This window comes from Scyliorhinus torazame, chromosome 16 (genome assembly GCF_047496885.1).
Source record: "Scyliorhinus torazame isolate Kashiwa2021f chromosome 16, sScyTor2.1, whole genome shotgun sequence".
NCBI classification, from domain to species: Eukaryota; Metazoa; Chordata; class Chondrichthyes; order Carcharhiniformes; family Scyliorhinidae; genus Scyliorhinus; species Scyliorhinus torazame.
The window spans coordinates 189,426,838-189,444,034 of NC_092722.1; the positions used below are offsets into that span (position 1 = coordinate 189,426,838).

General features: G+C 52.5%; 1 protein-coding gene across 3 annotated transcripts in view; it reads left to right on the plus strand.

Moving 5' to 3' along the window:
- LOC140393316 (zinc finger matrin-type protein 4) overlaps positions 1-17,197 on the plus strand; it is a 588,935-nt gene that overhangs the window by 206,919 nt on the left and 364,819 nt on the right. For all 3 annotated transcript variants that reach the window (XM_072479642.1, XM_072479644.1, XM_072479643.1), the window contains one exon: positions 2,691-2,915. In XM_072479642.1, coding sequence (XP_072335743.1) covers positions 2,691-2,915 — 225 coding nt within the window. The remainder of the gene's footprint in view (positions 1-2,690; positions 2,916-17,197) is intronic.

The following is a 17,197-nucleotide window of genomic DNA, read 5'->3' on the forward strand; positions in this document are numbered from 1 at the left end:
TGTTCTGGGAGGCCAGTGCGGGAATTGAACCCGCGCTGCTGGCCTTGTTCTGCATTACAAACCAGCTGTTTAGCCCACTGTGCTAAACCAGCCCCTAAACCAACCCCTATATCATCACAATACAACAGTCTTATGGCCTAACAGTTTTCACAATCTCGTTCTGCCACGTGTGAGGGAGTGGGTCATGATTCTCTGTTTCTTCTTTCCAGCATTTCAATTCAGTATCCTTTTGCAACTTACCCATTGGCCGCGAGAGGATCCTCAGTGGTGAAGCCCGGCTCTTTAGTATATAATTATTGACAGCTGCTTCGGTGGTGCGCTGACACTCCGAGAGTTCAGGCACGCTATTCAGGCATCAAAGCTTTCGGGACATGCAGCGTGCTAACCATCCTCTGAGACATGGCACCTGTCCCTTCAAGAAGGCACTTGAGAGTTCAGGAGTGCGAAGTGTTCTCACAACTAACAATTCCTCCTTTGAAGTAGCCTTCAGCTGTGAAGCTAGAGGCTGCTCACAGTCAAAGGGAGTGAAATTAACTTTCGGCAGAGAAGTTGCAGCCGGGCTCTGTCCTGGGAGAGTTTGGTCGGACAGGAATGGCTGCAGCTGTGGTTGCATCTGTTATTGGTCTCCATTGAACGCCTCACAGACGCAAAACCCCTCAACTCCCCAACCCAGGGGTGATCCCTGACCTGGAACGCTTCAGCCGCCCGACCAACCCCAACCCACCTGAACGGTCCCTCATCCCCAGGACTGGGGCAGCAGCTGCGGTGCACGTGAACCGCATGCCGGTAAATGGAGTGGGCAATTCACCCCCTCACTTCCCCTTAGAGGTCACTGTACCAGCTTTACAGATTGAAATGAATGCAAATTAGGTTTAATGATGGGTAGGATCCAGAACTCGCCAACAGGAGCTGGCCGATTAAATCACAAAATAGTTTGTGCCCGGTGCGAATCTCGACTTTACCCTCTCCCGCTATTCACTCAACGCTCCTGGATCCGCGCCGGAAGCAATATGATCACTGAATAGCGCACAAAAGGTATTTATTAATAAGAAAAACTGTCCAGAGGCCAGGTCCCTACATGTCTTCTGCCTAAGAGAGGACTTCACCTCTGGGCTGATTACCTACTCTGCGTTCCATTTGATCTCCCAAACCCGATGATCCTTACTCTGCTGTGTTTCCCTTAGAGGGGCAATCGCCACAAATCACCACATGGGTGAAGGAATTTCCTGAACTGTTGGGTGGGGGAATGTGATCTGCTGATCACCAATGCTGGGGGAGGGGGAATTAAGGATATTGTGATTAGTCGGATCCGGGAGCCTTGAGTGAATAGCGGGAGAGGGCCAAGTCGAGATTCGCACCGGGCATGCAAAACAAGGTGCCAGCTTGTTGGATTGCCTCTTATGTGTTCATTGCCTTTGGCCGGGACTGATAGTAACAACTGCTCATTGCCTGGTGTTGTCCACTTTCCCAGTTTCCATGTTAACTTTAAACGGTATGAGAGAAAGAGTGAATCCTGATCCCGTCCCAGTTTATTTTCTGGATAACTGAGGGAGTGCTGCACTATCAGAGGTCTTTCAGAATGGACAAAAAATATTCCACGGCTCTGTTTGAATGAAGAGCAGGCGAGTTCTCCTCAGTGTCCTGGTCAATAGTTATCCCTCAACCAACACCATTAAAGACCAGGGGCGAAATTCTCCCCCAACGGCGCGATGTCCGCCGACTGGCGCCAAAAACGGCGCCAATCAGACGGGCATCGCGCCGGCCCAAAGGTGCGGAATGCTCCGCATCTTTGGGGGCCAAGCCCCAACATTGAGGGGCTAGGCCGACGCCGAAGGGATTTCCACCCCGCCAGCTGGCGGAAATGGCGTTTGGTGCCCCGCCAGCTGGCGCGGAAATGCGGCGCATGCGCGGGAGCGTCAGCGGCCGCCGACAGTTTCCCGCGCATGCGCAGTGGGGAGAGTCTCTTCTGCCTCCGCCATGGTGGAGGCCGTGGCGGAGGCGGAAGGGAAAGAGTTCCCCCACGGCACAGGCCCGCCCGCGGATCGGTGGGCCCCGATCGCGGGCCAGGCCACCGTGGGGGCACCCCCCGGGGTCAGATCGCCCCGTGCCCCCCCCAGGACCACGGAGCCCGCCCACGCCGCCTGGTCCCGCCGGTAAATACCAGCTTTGATTTACGCCGGCGGGACAGGCAATTTCTGGGCGGGACTTCGGCCCATCCGGGCCGGAGAATTGAGCGGGGGGTCCCGCCAACCGGCGCGGCCCGATTCCCGCCCAATCTCCGGTACCGGAGACTTCGACGGGGGCGGGATTCACGGCGGCCAACGGCCATTCTCCGACCCGGCGGGGGGTCGGAGAATGACGCCCCAGCTATCTGGTCATTATTATATCGCTGCTCATGGGAGTTTGCTGTGCACAGATTGGTTGCCACGTTTCCGACATCACAACAGTGACTGCACTTGACAAAGTACAACATTGGCTGGGAAATGCTTTGGGACATCACCGAGGCGATGAAAGGTGCTACAGAAATAAGTTCCTTGCAGTTGAGAGAATAGCAAAAAAGGCCAAAAGATTGGGAGGAGACTTTTGTGGACTAGATGGGCTGAATGGTCTGTTTCAGTGCTGTATATTCTGTGTGAATCCTTTGTTCATAGATATGATTTTTACCCTGTAATTATTATTTTATATCCCAGAGTCTCCTCCTGATGTGTTGCAACCTGCAGCTCCCATCTTCTCAGGCCTGGGTTCCATCACGGACAACGGTGACTTGGGCAAGTTCTGTCAGCTTTGTAGTGCCTGGTTCAACAACCCCATGATGGCCCAGCAGCACTACGAGGGCAAGAAGCACAAGAAAAACGCAGCCAGAGCCAAGCTCTTGGAACAGTTAGGCGAGACACTGGATTCAGAAGCCCTCAGGGGTAAGTGTAGTGAGTTTCTTTTTTAAGTCTTCCTGTTTGGCATACTGCCCAGGTCCTCTGAAGCATCTTCAATATTTTACAAGGCAACACTTGCCTTTTTCTCTCTCTCCCGGTCTTGCTCACTTCATCAAATATTTATTCAGTGCTTGTTTGATCTCACTCTATCAGTTAGTTTCCTTCAAGGTAGTTCTGCTCCAGTCTAAAAATCATAGAGTTTACAGTGCCATTCAGCCCATCGAGTCTGCACCGGCTCTTGGAAAGAGCACCCTCCCCAAGGTCAACACCTCCACCCTATCCCCATAACCCAGTAACCCCACCAAACACTAAGGGCAATTTTGGACACTATGGGAAATTTATCACGGCCAATCCACCTAACCTGCACATCTTTGGACTGTGGGAGGAAACCGGAGCACCCGGAGGAAACCCACGCAGACACGGGGAGGACGTGCAGACTCCGCACAGACAGTGACCCAAGCCGGGAGTCGAACCTGGGACCCTGGAGCTGTGAAGCAACTGTGCTATCCACAATGCCACCGGAGCAGGATTACATATTCTAGGTTTCATCTCCAACGAATAGGCAGCATTCAGTAACGTCATCAACAGTTAGGGCCTGCTGCTAAGTCACTGAACATAAACAGTGAGGAAATACTCACCAGTCTCGATTAGAAAAGGGGCCGGATTGTCCGATTCTGGGGCTATGTCCCCACGCCGGCATGTGAATGGCAGAAGAAAATGGCTTAAGACTCCCGTTTTGCTGGGAGTTAGCAGGACGGCAGCGAAGAGCCCCCAGCTGCCGATACCGGCCCGGAGAATTGCCGGGTCCGGGCCCGCGCGTGTACACGGCGGCGACGTGCTGCATGGCGGCCGCCGCTCGCGGGCCCGGACCACCCCCCCCCCCCCCCAATAGTGCCCCCAGCCCATAATAAAGTCCCCCCCTGCCCACAGATCGACCCTCCCCCGACTGTGGTGGGGCTGGACTGAGCCCGCAGCCGCCACGCCGAGTTCCCGACGTTATGATTATCATACGAAGAAATGATTATCAGGTAATTGTCAGGCTGTTTTGGGATCTTGCTGTGCACAAATTGGCTACCTTATTGCAGCAGAGGCTACGCTACAAAAATTGTTTTGTTCTTCGCTGAAGCATACGGGGACATCCTGAGGTTGTGAAAGAATGTGTGCATCTATTACTCTCGGAGTGCATATCTGTTTGATCAAACGCGCTGATGCAGGACATTATGAACCATAAAATAGCCCAAGCAAGGACTGTTGCTACCCCTCATTGCCTGTAAAGGACTTTGGGCTCGCCTAAGGGGGTAAAAAGTTGCAATATAAATGCAAGTTGTTTTTTTAAATGGGCTTCAGCCAGGATGTGCATTAAACTCCCATCAGTATTGGCTCAGCTTTTATCCTTGTGCTGATAGATGACAATAAACCTTTCTAGCTGAGGTCCAGCTGCTATACTAATCTGGAAGGGAGCCTTTGGAATAATTCAACTGCACCACAATTACTATATTTGATTTATGTATATAAATGTACACCCTAACGTTTTGTTACCAAGTCAACCGTTGCAGCAGTAAAGCATTTATTGTTCATACATTTAACTCAGGTCCCAGCTGTTGCAGCACCACCGATTTACATTGAAGGGTTTGGAGAAATAATTGTTACTAAATTAGGGGTTTGGAAAAGTAAAGAATGAATTATGGCTACTGAGGAGTGAGATACAGGTCTATATTCAGATCATATATACCCAGGAGTGAGTTACAGGCTAGAGTCTGAATGTGAGATTTGGGGCAGCTTAGCTATAGAATAACAGATACCCGGGAGTGAGTTACAGACAGGAATCTAATCGAGGGGTTCGGGTGATTTATATATAGAATAACAGATACCCGGGAGTGAGTTACAGACTGGAATCTAATCGAGGGGTTCGGGGTGGTTTCTATATAGAATAACAGATACCCGGGAGTGAGTTACAGACTGGAATCTAATCGAGGGGTTTGGGTGGTTTATATACAGAATAACAGATACCCAGAGTGAGTTACAGACTGGAATCTAATCGAGGGGTTCGGGGTGGTTTATATATAGAATAACAGATACCCGGGAGTGAGTTACAGACTGGAATCTAATCGAGGGGTTCGGGGTGGTTTCTATATAGAATAACAGATACCCGGGAGTGAGTTACAGACTGGAATCTAATCGAGGGGTTTGGGTGGTTTATATACAGAATAACAGATACCCGGGAGTGAGTTACAGACTGGAATCTAATCGAGGGGTTCGGGTTGGTTTATATATAGAATAACAGATACCCGGGAGTGAGTTACAGACTGGAATCTAATCGAGGGGTTCAGGGTGGTTTATATATAGAATAACAGATACCCGGGAGTGAGTTACAGACTGGAATCTAATCGAGGGGTTCAGGGTGGTTTATATATAGCATAACAGATACCCGGGAGTGAGTTACAGACTGGAATATAATCGAGGGGTTCGGGGTGGTTTATATATAGAATAACAGATACCCGGGAGTGAGTTACAGACTGGAATCTAATCGAGGGGTTCGGGTGGTTTATATATAGAATAACAGATAGCCGGGAGTGAATTACAGACTGGAATCTAATCGAGGGGTTCGAGGTGGTTTATATATAGAATAACAGGTACCCGGGAGTGAATTACAGACTGGAATCTAATCCAGGGGTTTGGGTGGTTTATATATAGAATAACAGGTACCCGGGAGTGAGTTACAGACTGGAATCTAATCGAGGGGTTCGGGGTGGTTTCTATATAGAATAACAGATACCCGGGAGTGAGTTACAGACTGGAATCTAATCGAGGGGTTTGGGTGGTTTATATGCAGAATAACAGATACCCAGAGTGAGTTACAGACTGGAATCTAATCGAGGGGTTCGGGGTGGTTTATATATAGAATAACAGATACCCGGGAGTGAGTTACAGACTGGAATCTAATCGAGGGGTTCGGGGTGGTTTCTATATAGAATAACAGATACCCGGGAGTGAGTTACAGACTGGAATCTAATCGAGGGGTTTGGGTGGTTTATATACAGAATAACAGATACCCGGGAGTGAGTTACAGACTGGAATCTAATCGAGGGGTTCGGGTTGGTTTATATATAGAATAACAGATACCCGGGAGTGAGTTACAGACTGGAATCTAATCGAGGGGTTCAGGGTGGTTTATATATAGAATAACAGATACCCGGGAGTGAGTTACAGACTGGAATCTAATCGAGGGGTTCAGGGTGGTTTATATATAGCATAACAGATACCCGGGAGTGAGTTACAGACTGGAATATAATCGAGGGGTTCGGGGTGGTTTATATATAGAATAACAGATACCCGGGAGTGAGTTACAGACTGGAATCTAATCGAGGGGTTCAGGGTGGTTTATATATAGAATAACAGATACCCGGGAGTGAGTTACAGACTGGAATCTAATCAAGGGGTTCGGGTGGTTTATATAGAGAATAACAGATACCCGGGAGTGAGTTACAGACTGGAATCTAATCGAGGGGTTCGGGTGGTTTATATAGAGAATAACAGATACCCGGGAGTGAGTTACAGACTGGAATCTAATCGAGGGGTTCGGGTGGTTTATATATAGAATAACAGATAGCCGGGAGTGAATTACAGACTGGAATCTAATCGAGGGGTTCGAGGTGGTTTATATATAGAATAACAGGTACCCGGGAGTGAATTACAGACTGGAATCTAATCCAGGGGTTTGGGTGGTTTATATATAGAATAACAGGTACCCGGGAGTGAGTTACAGACTGGAATCTAATCGAGGGGTTCGGGGTGGTTTATATGTAGAATAACAGATACCCGGGAGTGAGTTACAGACTGGAATCTAATCGAGGGGTTCAGGGTGGTTTATATATAGAATAACAGATACCCGGGAGTGAGTTACAGACTGGGATCTAATCGAGGGGTTCGGGGTGGTTTATATATAGAATAACAGATACCCGGGAGTGAGTTACAGATTCAAATCTAATCGAGGGGTTTGGGTGGTTTATATATAGAATAACAGATACCCGGGAGTGAGTTACATACTGGAATCTAATCGAGGTGTTCAGGATGGTTTATATATAGAATAACAGAGACCCGGGAGTGAGTTACAGACTGGAATCTAATCGAGGGGTTTGGGGGGTTTATATATAGAATAACAGATACCCGGGAGTGAGTTACAGATTCAAATCTAATCGAGGGGTTTGGGTGGTTTATATATAGAATAACAGATACCCGGGAGTGAGTTACATACTGGAATCTAATCGAGGTGTTCAGGATGGTTTATATATAGAATAACAGATACCCGGGAGTGAGTTACAGACTGGAATCTAATCGAGGTGTTCAGGATGGTTTATATATAGAATAACAGTTACCCGGGAGTGAGTTACAGACTGGAATCTAATCGAGGGGTTTGGGGGGTTTATATATAGAATAACAGATACCCGGGAGTGAGTTACAGATTGGAATCTAATCGAGGGGTTTGGGTGGTTTATATATAGAATAACAGATACCCGGGAGTGAGTTACAGACTGGAATCTAATCGAGGGGTTTGAGTGTTTTCGATATAACTATGCGGTGTGATCGAACGGCCATGCTGCGCCTGAAAAGCCGCAATGCAGCGTGGCAGCTAAGAGCTGGGTGACCCCGCTCCCTGGATCTCCCAGCTCGCAATACCTCATGAGATCTACCGCAACTGTGACCACCAAGAGCGAGGAAGGATGGGACTAATTGAGCAGGCTGGGCAATACAATCAAAGTGGGTGAATATCCTTGGGGCAGCTCCTGCTGCTTTGCTCTTGCTTTGAGGAAATTCAGCAGTCCCCAAAAATTATTCAGGAACACTCAACATATAACTGGGTGCTTGACGTTGTGACAGGTATGAAGCAGGGTTGCCAACTCTCCAGGATTGGCCTGGAATCTCCAGGAATTGAATATTAGTATCCAGGGCACTGCAGTCTGCGACCCTGGAGAAAAATCTCCGGTCATTAAAAATATATATATTTTGTCATTTTTTGAAACATTTCTCTTAACCAGTGATATACCATCAATTCAATGCGAGACTGTGAGAACGAGTGAACATGAGGCTTTATTATCCAGGAACTTGCCTGCCAGTGTCTGCTGTACAAATAAGTGCCGCCCACAGGTGGCCGGTCTATATATTGCCCCGGGGAGGGCGGAGCCAGAGGCGGAGCCCACCGGGGTTCCAGTACAGTACCTGGAAGTAGATCGTATTATCATTTCCTGGTCATAGGTCACAGTACTATACAGACAGTTCTTTTCAGGTGAATACATTCACCACAACCAGATACAAAAATATTGGCTGGGGCATGGGGGGGGCAAGTCAGGCGATGAAACCTCCAGGAATATATTTAACGATAGTTGGCAACCCTATTAAAAGTGCAGTCATTTTGGGCCTTCCATTGTTGCTGATCGTGGCTGGCACCTTGAAGTGAAAAGTTAGGACAATCTCACCAACACCAGTCACCCGCTAACCCCTTCCCGCCACCCTTCTCAACCCCATGTGTGCCACATTGTCTCTTTTCGCTGCTGTGTTTTATCAACAGTTTGCCGTTTTATCCCCGTTCCTATCCATCAATCCCCCTTAATTCTCATTCTTTGGCGACATGCTCAGCTTGTAGTGTTGCAGTTGTCACAGACCATAAAATGTGGAATCATACACTGAGTACATCATAAATCCCAGGGCTGCAAATCGACCATAAAAAAAAAATCTCTTGAAGTGAGTGTTTTTAACACAAATCAATTTCCTAAACGCCTGCAGCTTAATTGCAATGAAAGATGCCACGTCACAGTTAGATCATTGAACCAACGACCCTCCCCCAAGGGCAGTGCGCAATGTGAATTTGAAATATGCAAGCACATTGACGGCCATGGTGGATAGCCCACCACTGGAGGCTGCCCATTACAACAGTCAGCAGGCGCATCCCATCAAGGCCGATGGGCCTAGTAGAATAGCCATTACTGTGGCGGACGAGTAAACAGGAAACCTGCGTTCATGTCTCACCACGGCAGTTTGAGAGTTGGCAAATTAGATTTCACGGCATGGCAGCACGGTGGTACAGTGGGGCGGCAAGGTAGCACTGTTGCTTCACAGCCACAGGGTCCCAGGTTCGATTCCCAGCTTCCAGGACCTGGCACGCCTTGGGGGTCTCAGAGTTGGGGAGGAAAGATGAGGCCGAGAGTGGCGGGCAGAGGTGGGTAGTGGTGTTGGTAAAAAGGCAGGTGGCAGGGGTGGGGGGGGGGGGTGGCGGAGAAAGCGCCCGCAAGGGCTAGACTGTTCGGGGGTGGGTGGAGCAGGCGTTGAAAGGAGACTGTTGGTGGAGGCACCCACTCATCCTGCCCAAGGCCCAGCAGGGTCACTTTTCAAGCTCCCCAACTGTGCTTGGGCTCTCCACCTGAATTGGGACAAGGGAAGATAGGCTGGCCTAGAGCCCACCCATCCCACCATAAAATTGCGGAGAGGTCGATGCAGGCAGGAGCCCAAGTGGGAGGCCCACCTAAATAATTTTACAGACACCCCCACTGCCGACAAACCTGCCAGCTTGAGACGGTAAAATTCCACCTAGTAAGTTGAAAAAAATAGGACTAATAATCCAGAAAAAATTAGTTGTGAAGTTGTGACTTTTTTAAACTTTGGAAAGAAAGAGCTGCTATCAGTTAAAGGTGACCATGCAGCAATGGGAAGTCACCAATTCACTCATGCCCTTCAGGGATGGAAATCTGCAGTCCTTACCCGGTCTGGCCTACTTCTGAGTCTCGAGGCCCATGTTAGTGTGGCCTGAAATGTATCAGCAGGCTAGTCAATTGTATCAAAGCTTAACTGCAAGAGGTTTGAAACCCTAACACTGATCCCATCACCATCTTTGTAGGGAGCGTTAGGGTGGGACATTAAATGCCAGCGTTGCCCATGTGGCAGGAGTGAGGAAAGGAAAGACCTAAATGGGTGGACCAGAGCGCACACTTTGGGGTCAAACGAAGGGTTAAAGGCCAGGTTAGAAACCCAGCTTGCAGGAGGGAACTGCCTGGGGAGCTGTGTCCAGTCTCAAACACAAGTTGGTTGCCAGTGGAAACCAGTATACTGAAGAGATCGTGGAGAGAGGCCCCGTGTGCATGAGGGTCTCGTAAAAAAAATACCACGAAGCAAAATTAAACCTTTCAGTTTTCTTGGTGCTATTTAATTCTGGTGACTGGAAGAGAGATGAGACATTTCTGCAAAGGAGGAAGTAAACATTTATTTGTTCGTGTTCAGGAGAGTACAACGGCCTGCACCAGAAAGGTAGATGACTCAGTGCCTGCGTGGCATTTATCACATTCATTCCGAAACTTCAAACTAACTGAGACATTCGTTTCGGAAATAATCAAGTTCATTCTGAGCAAAGAAAAGCGTTTATTTTTCCCTTAGAAATATCAAACGGATTGGAGAGTGCTGGTAAATGGAGCACTGCAGAACTATAAATGATGTGTTACTGAATGTGAAGGTCTAAATATCCAATTGCGCCTGGGCAAGGGTTGCTGGGGGGAGGGGGGGGGGGGGGGGGGAGGTGGGGGGGGGGGGGGGTCAGCCCCACAATCGCGAAGGATGTGGCTTTGGGGTGACAGAAGCTCGGAATGTTTTTCTGGATCTCGAACGTTCACTCTGCTCCCTTCAGGTTTGACAGAATTTATTCAACACTTGTCTCACCTGGGTCCATCGCTGTTGATGTGGTTGGGGTGTGCTCTAACCAGTCAGCTGTGGCTCACTGTACATCCGAAAGTCCACTCCAGAGACCTGATCCAGATTGACTGGTACGAGGTACGATTCCCGCCGGGTGGTTGGGCACGATCCAGATTGCAATCCAAGCACAGTTGGAATTCTCTTTGGAGGGGCGTGAGTTGCACCGGCGCTGAGTTTTGAACCCCCCACCTTCAACTTCCCCTTCATCACCCCCCCCCTCACAATTGCCAGTACCAGCAAACCCGTCACCCCCCCACCCGCCAGGTTAGCGACACCTCGCTATGGGGTCACCAGATGCCTTGCCTCCCTCCAAGCCCCAATTAAGCACCCCCTTCATGCCCCCTGTTTAAGGCCCCCCCCCCTTCATGCCCTGCCCCTCCATTGAGCCCCAATCTCTTTGCCAGGGTGCCAGGGCCATATCCCCGACCACCTGGGGGCTCCAACGTCCCCTGAGCCCCCCGGCATGGTCACCATATCTGGCCTCAGACCTGTAGTGATTCTCACCGGTCTCATGCTGTGCCGGCAAGGCGGGGGGGGGGAGCGGAATCCCGGTTGCTGGCTGAATTCGCCTTGAAAGGGTGGCGGAGTGGGCAGGATTCTCCGGCCTTCCATGTTTCTCAGCAGCGGGAGGTTGTGTACCATTCATTGGTGGCGGGGTTCTCTACACCGCTGCTGTCAATGTGAATTCCCATTGATACCACCCCACGCTGCAGGGAAACCCACGGGCGGGGGTGCGCTGCAGACAGGACCAGAGAATCCCGCTGCCAGAGGATTGCGGCCCATATTTAAATGGTGATTTCAATATGCTAATCGAGTTCACACCCAGTGAGGGCGTCACCTGCAGCGGGCCAGGAGCATTGCGCGCTTGTCGATACCCGCCGCTAACCCCGTTTAGGGGCTCTCCGCCATACCCCCGGCATGGCGGGACGTGCGCCGGTTGCAACATGGGCGGAGATTTACCCCCACCGCCACGTGGACGAGGATTTAAAAACTGAGGTCCCATTTGCTCTCTCGAGAGGCGGTACAAAGTAGAAGTGTGAAGTGAAAGTACATAAATATACTTACGATAAAGGGCCCATCGCTTGAAACAGGCAAGCGAGTTGGACACCTGCAGGGAGACCCCCATTCAAAATGGTGGCTGTCATTTTGCTGATAATAACGGCCTCGTACTGAGGCACGACTACAGCAGGTGAAGGCTGTCAACATTGACGGCTCCATAATTATAAATATTTCTTATTGAATGAAGACCATTGTTGCCAACGGTCTTTGCAACCCTGGTCATACATCACGAGGACAGACAGGCTGACCTTTCCATCCCAGTTTCTAATTTTGAAAAGTGCCCATTGGAAGAAACATAATCGCATAATCATGTCTTTAATTGAAAGAGCAGATCAAATAAATAAAATTATATCTGGGTACTTTTGTTGACACAAAACCTTATTTCACTAGGGAATCATCTGTAAGTGACAGGTCACCTCTTAAACAAATGGAAACTTTAAATTCCATTGTGACTGTTTCTTTAATCTTAAAGGGGGCGACATCTTTTAAAATTAATTATTTGGCAAACATCTAAACGCAGGCCTGATTTTAACTCACTCCAACCCCATTGGCTGTGGTAAGCCACTGTGTTCCTATATTAGGGGTTGTACGGTAGAAACTGCACTACAGGTTCACCTGGGCCCCTGCATGCTAGCTCCGCCCAGGAGGCGGGGTATAAACATGCGTGGCCTCCAGCTCGCACCCATTTCGCCAGCTGCTGTGGGAGGCCACACATCTTATACTAATAAAGCCTCAGTTTGGATTCAACTTCGTCTCCAGGCAAATTGATCGTGCCTCAATTTATTAGTATCTGATTCAGAAGATGGACCTCCGGATTAAACCAGATCGCCTGCAGCTGGATCCACACGCAAGCGACGCCAGAAAGGACTTCCAGCACTGGCTAGCTTGTTTAGAAGCTGTGGTGTGCCAGGCCCGCTCAGTGGCCGTGGTCGCCCCCATCTCCGCCCCCCCCAGTCACGGACAATGGGCGCCGCCACCCTCCTCTCCTCCCCAGGCCATGTGCGACCAATGGGCGCCGCCATCTTCGCCTCTGCACAACAGGTGCGTTTCATGGGCGCCGCCATCTTGCTCCACCCTCACACCGTGCGTTCCATGGGCGCCGCCATTTTGTAACCCCCAGGATCTCCGGGCGCCGCCATCTTGTCCACCCTGCAGCACACGGACACCAACGGCGTTCCAGGACCTCAGCTCAACGGCCGCTTCACTACCTGACGATCAACCACGGCTCGCCTCCATGGCAATCGACCAGTCCCGACCACATAACCTGACCAACGCATCCACCAGCGTGAAAGTCAACGGTCATTTGACCTCCTGCCTACTGGACTCCGGGAGCACCGAGAGCTTTGTACACCCAAATACGGTAAGGCGCTGCTCCCTTAAGATACACCCCACCAATCAAACAATCTCACTGGCCTCCGGATCCCATCGCGTAGCGATCCGGGGGGTAATGCACGGTCACGCTCACAGTCCAAGGCGTAGAGTTCCACGGCTTTCGCCTCTACATCCTCCCTAACCTCTGCGCTGCACTTATCCTCGGCCTGGACTTCCAGTGCAACCTCCAGAGCCTGACCCTTAAATTCGGCGGACCCTTACCACCCCTCACTGTGAGCGGCCTCGCGACCCTAAAGGTCGATCCTCCTTCCCTCTTTGCCAATCTAACTCCAGATTGCAAACCCGTCGCCACCAGGAGCAGACGGTACAGCACCCAAGATAAGGCCTTCATCAGGTCCGAGGTCCAGCGGTTGCTTTGGGAAGGCGTCATCGAGGCCAGCAACAGCCCCTGGAGAGCTCAAGTGGTAGTGGTTAAGTCTGGGGAGAAAAACCGAATGGTCATGGATTACAGCTAGACCACCAACAGGTACACGCAGCTCGACACGTACCCCCTCCCACGCATATCTGACATGGTTAACCAGATTGCACAGTACCGGGTCTTCTCAACGGTGGACCTGAAATCCGCCTACCACCCACTTCCCATCCGTAAATCGGACCGGCCATACACTGCCTTCGAGGAAGACGGCCGCCTGTACCACTTCCTTAGGGTCTCCTTCGGCGTCACCAACGGGGTCTCGGTCTTCCAAAGGGAGATGGACCGAATGGTCAACCGGTACGGTTTGCGGGCCGCGTTTCCGTACCTAGACAATGTGGCCATCTGAGGCCATGACCAGCAGGACCACAACGCCAACCTCGCTAAATTTCTCCGCTCGCCACTCTCCTCAACCTCACGTATAACAAGGAGTGTGTATTCCGCACAAACTGCTTAGCCATCCTCGGCTACGTGGTCCAGAACGGAGTTCTGGGGCCCGTTCCCGACCGCATGCGCCCCCTCATGGAGCTCTCCCTCCCCCACTGCCCCAAGGCCCTCAAACGTTGCCTGGTGTTCTTCTCATATTACGCGCAGTGGGTCCCAAACTATGCGGACAAGGCCCGCCCACTCATACAGTCCACTCATTTCCCCCTGATGGCCGAGGCCCAACAGGCCTTCGCCCGGATCAGAGCTGATATTGCCAAGGCCACAATGCACGCCGTAGACGAAACACTTCCATTCCAAGTAGAAAGCGACGCATCGGACGTCGCCCTTGCCACCACCCTCAATCAGGCAGGCAGGCCCATGGCATTCTTTTCCCGCACCCTCCATGCCTCTGAAATTCGGCACTCATCCATCGAAAAAGAGGCCCAGGCTATCTTTGAAGCTGTGCGGCATTGGAGGCATTACTTGACCGGCAGGAGATTCACTCTCCTCACTGACCAACGGTCGGTAGCCTTCATGTTCAACAACACACAGCGGGGCAAGATCAAAAATGATAAAATCTTGCAGTGGAGGATCGAGCTCTCCACCTATAATTACGAGATTAAGTATCGCCCTGGCAAACTCAACGAGCCCCCAGACGCCCTATCCCGAGGTACATGTGCCAGCGCACAAGTAGACCGACTCCGGACCCTGCACGACAGCCCTTGTCACCCAGGGGTCACCCGGTTGTACCACTTCATTAAGGCACAAAATTTGCCCGATTCCGTCGAGGAAGTAAGGACAATCGCCAGGGACTGCCAGGTCTGTGCGGAGTGCAAGCCGCACTTCTACTGGCCGGACCGCGCGTGCCTGGTGAAGGCCTCCCGCCCCTTTGAACGCCTCAGCGTGGATTTCAAAGGCCCCCTCCCCTCCTCCGATCGACACACATATTTCCTCAGTGTGATCGATGAATACTCCCGGTTTCCCTTCGCCATCCCATGCCCCGACATAACGTCTGCCACCGTCATTAAAGCCCTTAATTCTACCTTCACACTGTTCAGCTTCCCTGTCTACATCCACAGTGACAGGGGATCCTCATTCATGAGTGACGAGCTACCTCAGTTCCTGCTCAGCAGGGGTATCGCCTCCAGCAGAATGACGAGCTACAACCCCCGGGGAAACGGACAAGTAGAAAGGGAGAATGGGACGGTATGGAGGGCCGTCCAGCTGGCCCTACGGTCCAGGAATCTCCCGGCCTCCCACTGGCAAGAGGTCCTCCCTGATGCACTACATTCCATTCGCTCATTACTCTGCACTGCTACTAACAGTACACCGCATGAACGTCTTTTTGCCTTCCCCAGGAAGTCCACATCCGGGGTACCACTCCCAACTTGGCTCACAGCTCCGGGAACTGTGCTTCTCCGTAAACATGTGCGGCTCCACAAGGCGGACCCCTTGGTAGAGAGGGTGCACCTACTTCACGCAAACCCACAGTATGCCTACGTGGCGTTCCCCGACGGCCGCCAGGATACCGTCTCCCTCAGGTTCCGCCCCCACACCACCCCCGTCGCCCCTGGCGCCACCCTCCCCTCCCCCCGCCTCCCCCATCACCCCGCCTAGGACCGTCCGTCCTCCCCCTGCCCACCCCCGTTGATGAAGAGGATTTGGGCCCGCTCCCAGAGTCAACTTCGACCACGACAGCGCCCACATCGCCGTCACCACTTCGCCGATCTCAAAGAACCATCAAGGCACCTGAAGGGCTGAACCTCTGACCGGCACGCCGGATGGCAAGAGACATTTTTTTGCTGCTCTGTAAATATTAAAATTTCTAATTGTGTATAGTTATCCACCATCTCCGCGGACTCAATTTTAACAGGGGGTGAATGTGGTAAACCACTGTGTTCTGATACTAGAGATTGGACGGTAGAAACTGCACTACAGGTTCACCTGTGGCCCCTGCATGCTAGCTCCGCCCAGGAGGCGGCGTATAAATATGCGTGGCCTCCAGCTCGCAGCCATTTCCCCAGCTGCTGTGGGGGGCTACACATCTGGGGCGTCATTCTCCGACCCCCCAGAGGGTCGGAGAATGGCCGTTGGCCGCCGTGAATCCCGCCCCCGCCGGTTGCCGAAGTCTCCGAAGGCAGAAAAGTCGGCGGGGCGTTAATGTCGCCGCTGCCATCGGAGAATGTCACGGGTCTGCGCAAGGCAGCCGATTTTCGGCCTGCCGATATTCTCCCTTCCGGATGGGCCGAAGTCCCGTCGACGTGATGACCGTTCACGTCGACGTAAATTAAACCTCCTTTTCATCGGCGTGACCCGGTGCTCCAGGCTCACGCCGACCAGCGTGGAGGTGAGTGACGGCCTGGGGGGTCGGCTCTGGGCAGGCAATGGCGTGGCCGCAGTCTGAATGCGTGAGGAGAGGTGTGTCTCGGGTTGTGTGTGTGTGTGTGCGGCGGGGGGGGGGGGGGGGGCAGGTTAGAGTAGGCTGGGCTCCGGGGGAGTGCCGGGAGGGGGTCCGTGCCGGGGAGGTGGATGGGGGGTCCATGCCGGGGTGGAAGTTGGGGGGGGGTCCGTGCCGTGGTGGAGGTTGGGGGGGGTCCGTGCTGGGGTGGAGGTTGGGGGGGGGGGTCCGTGCCGGGGTGGAGGTTGGAGGGGGTCCGTGCCGTGCCGGGGTGGAGGTTGGGGGGGGTCCGTGCCGTGCCGGGGAGGAGGTTGGGGGTTGGGGGGGTCCGTGCTGGGGTGGAGATTGGGGGCGTGTCCGTGCTGGGGTGGAGGTTGGGGGGGGGTCCGTGCCGTGCCGGGGTGGAGGTTGGGGGGGGGTCCGTACCGTGCCGGGGTGGAGGTTGGGGGGGGTCCGTGCCGGGGTGGAGGTTGGGGGGGGTCCATGCTGGGGTGGAGGTTGGGGGGGGGGTCCGTGCCGGGGTGGAGGTTGGGGGGGGGGTCCGTGCTGGGGTGGAGGTTGGGGGGGGGTCTGTGCCGGGGTGGAGGTTGGGGGGGGGTCCGTGCTGGGGTGGAGGTTGGGGGGGGTTCTGTGCCGAGGAGGGGGATGGGAGGGCAAGTGAGTTGGTCCACCTGGCCAGGTGCCAGCCTCCAACAGTTGGACCCATGCGGTCCATGCCACCTGGCTGGGGGGAGGAGGGGATATGGGCAATGATGACATGTCGTTGTTCCCCTCCCCCCCACCAGGCCATCATGTTTTCAGATCATCCAGCGATGTTGGCCGCCGTGGTGGCAGCCGCTCATGTCT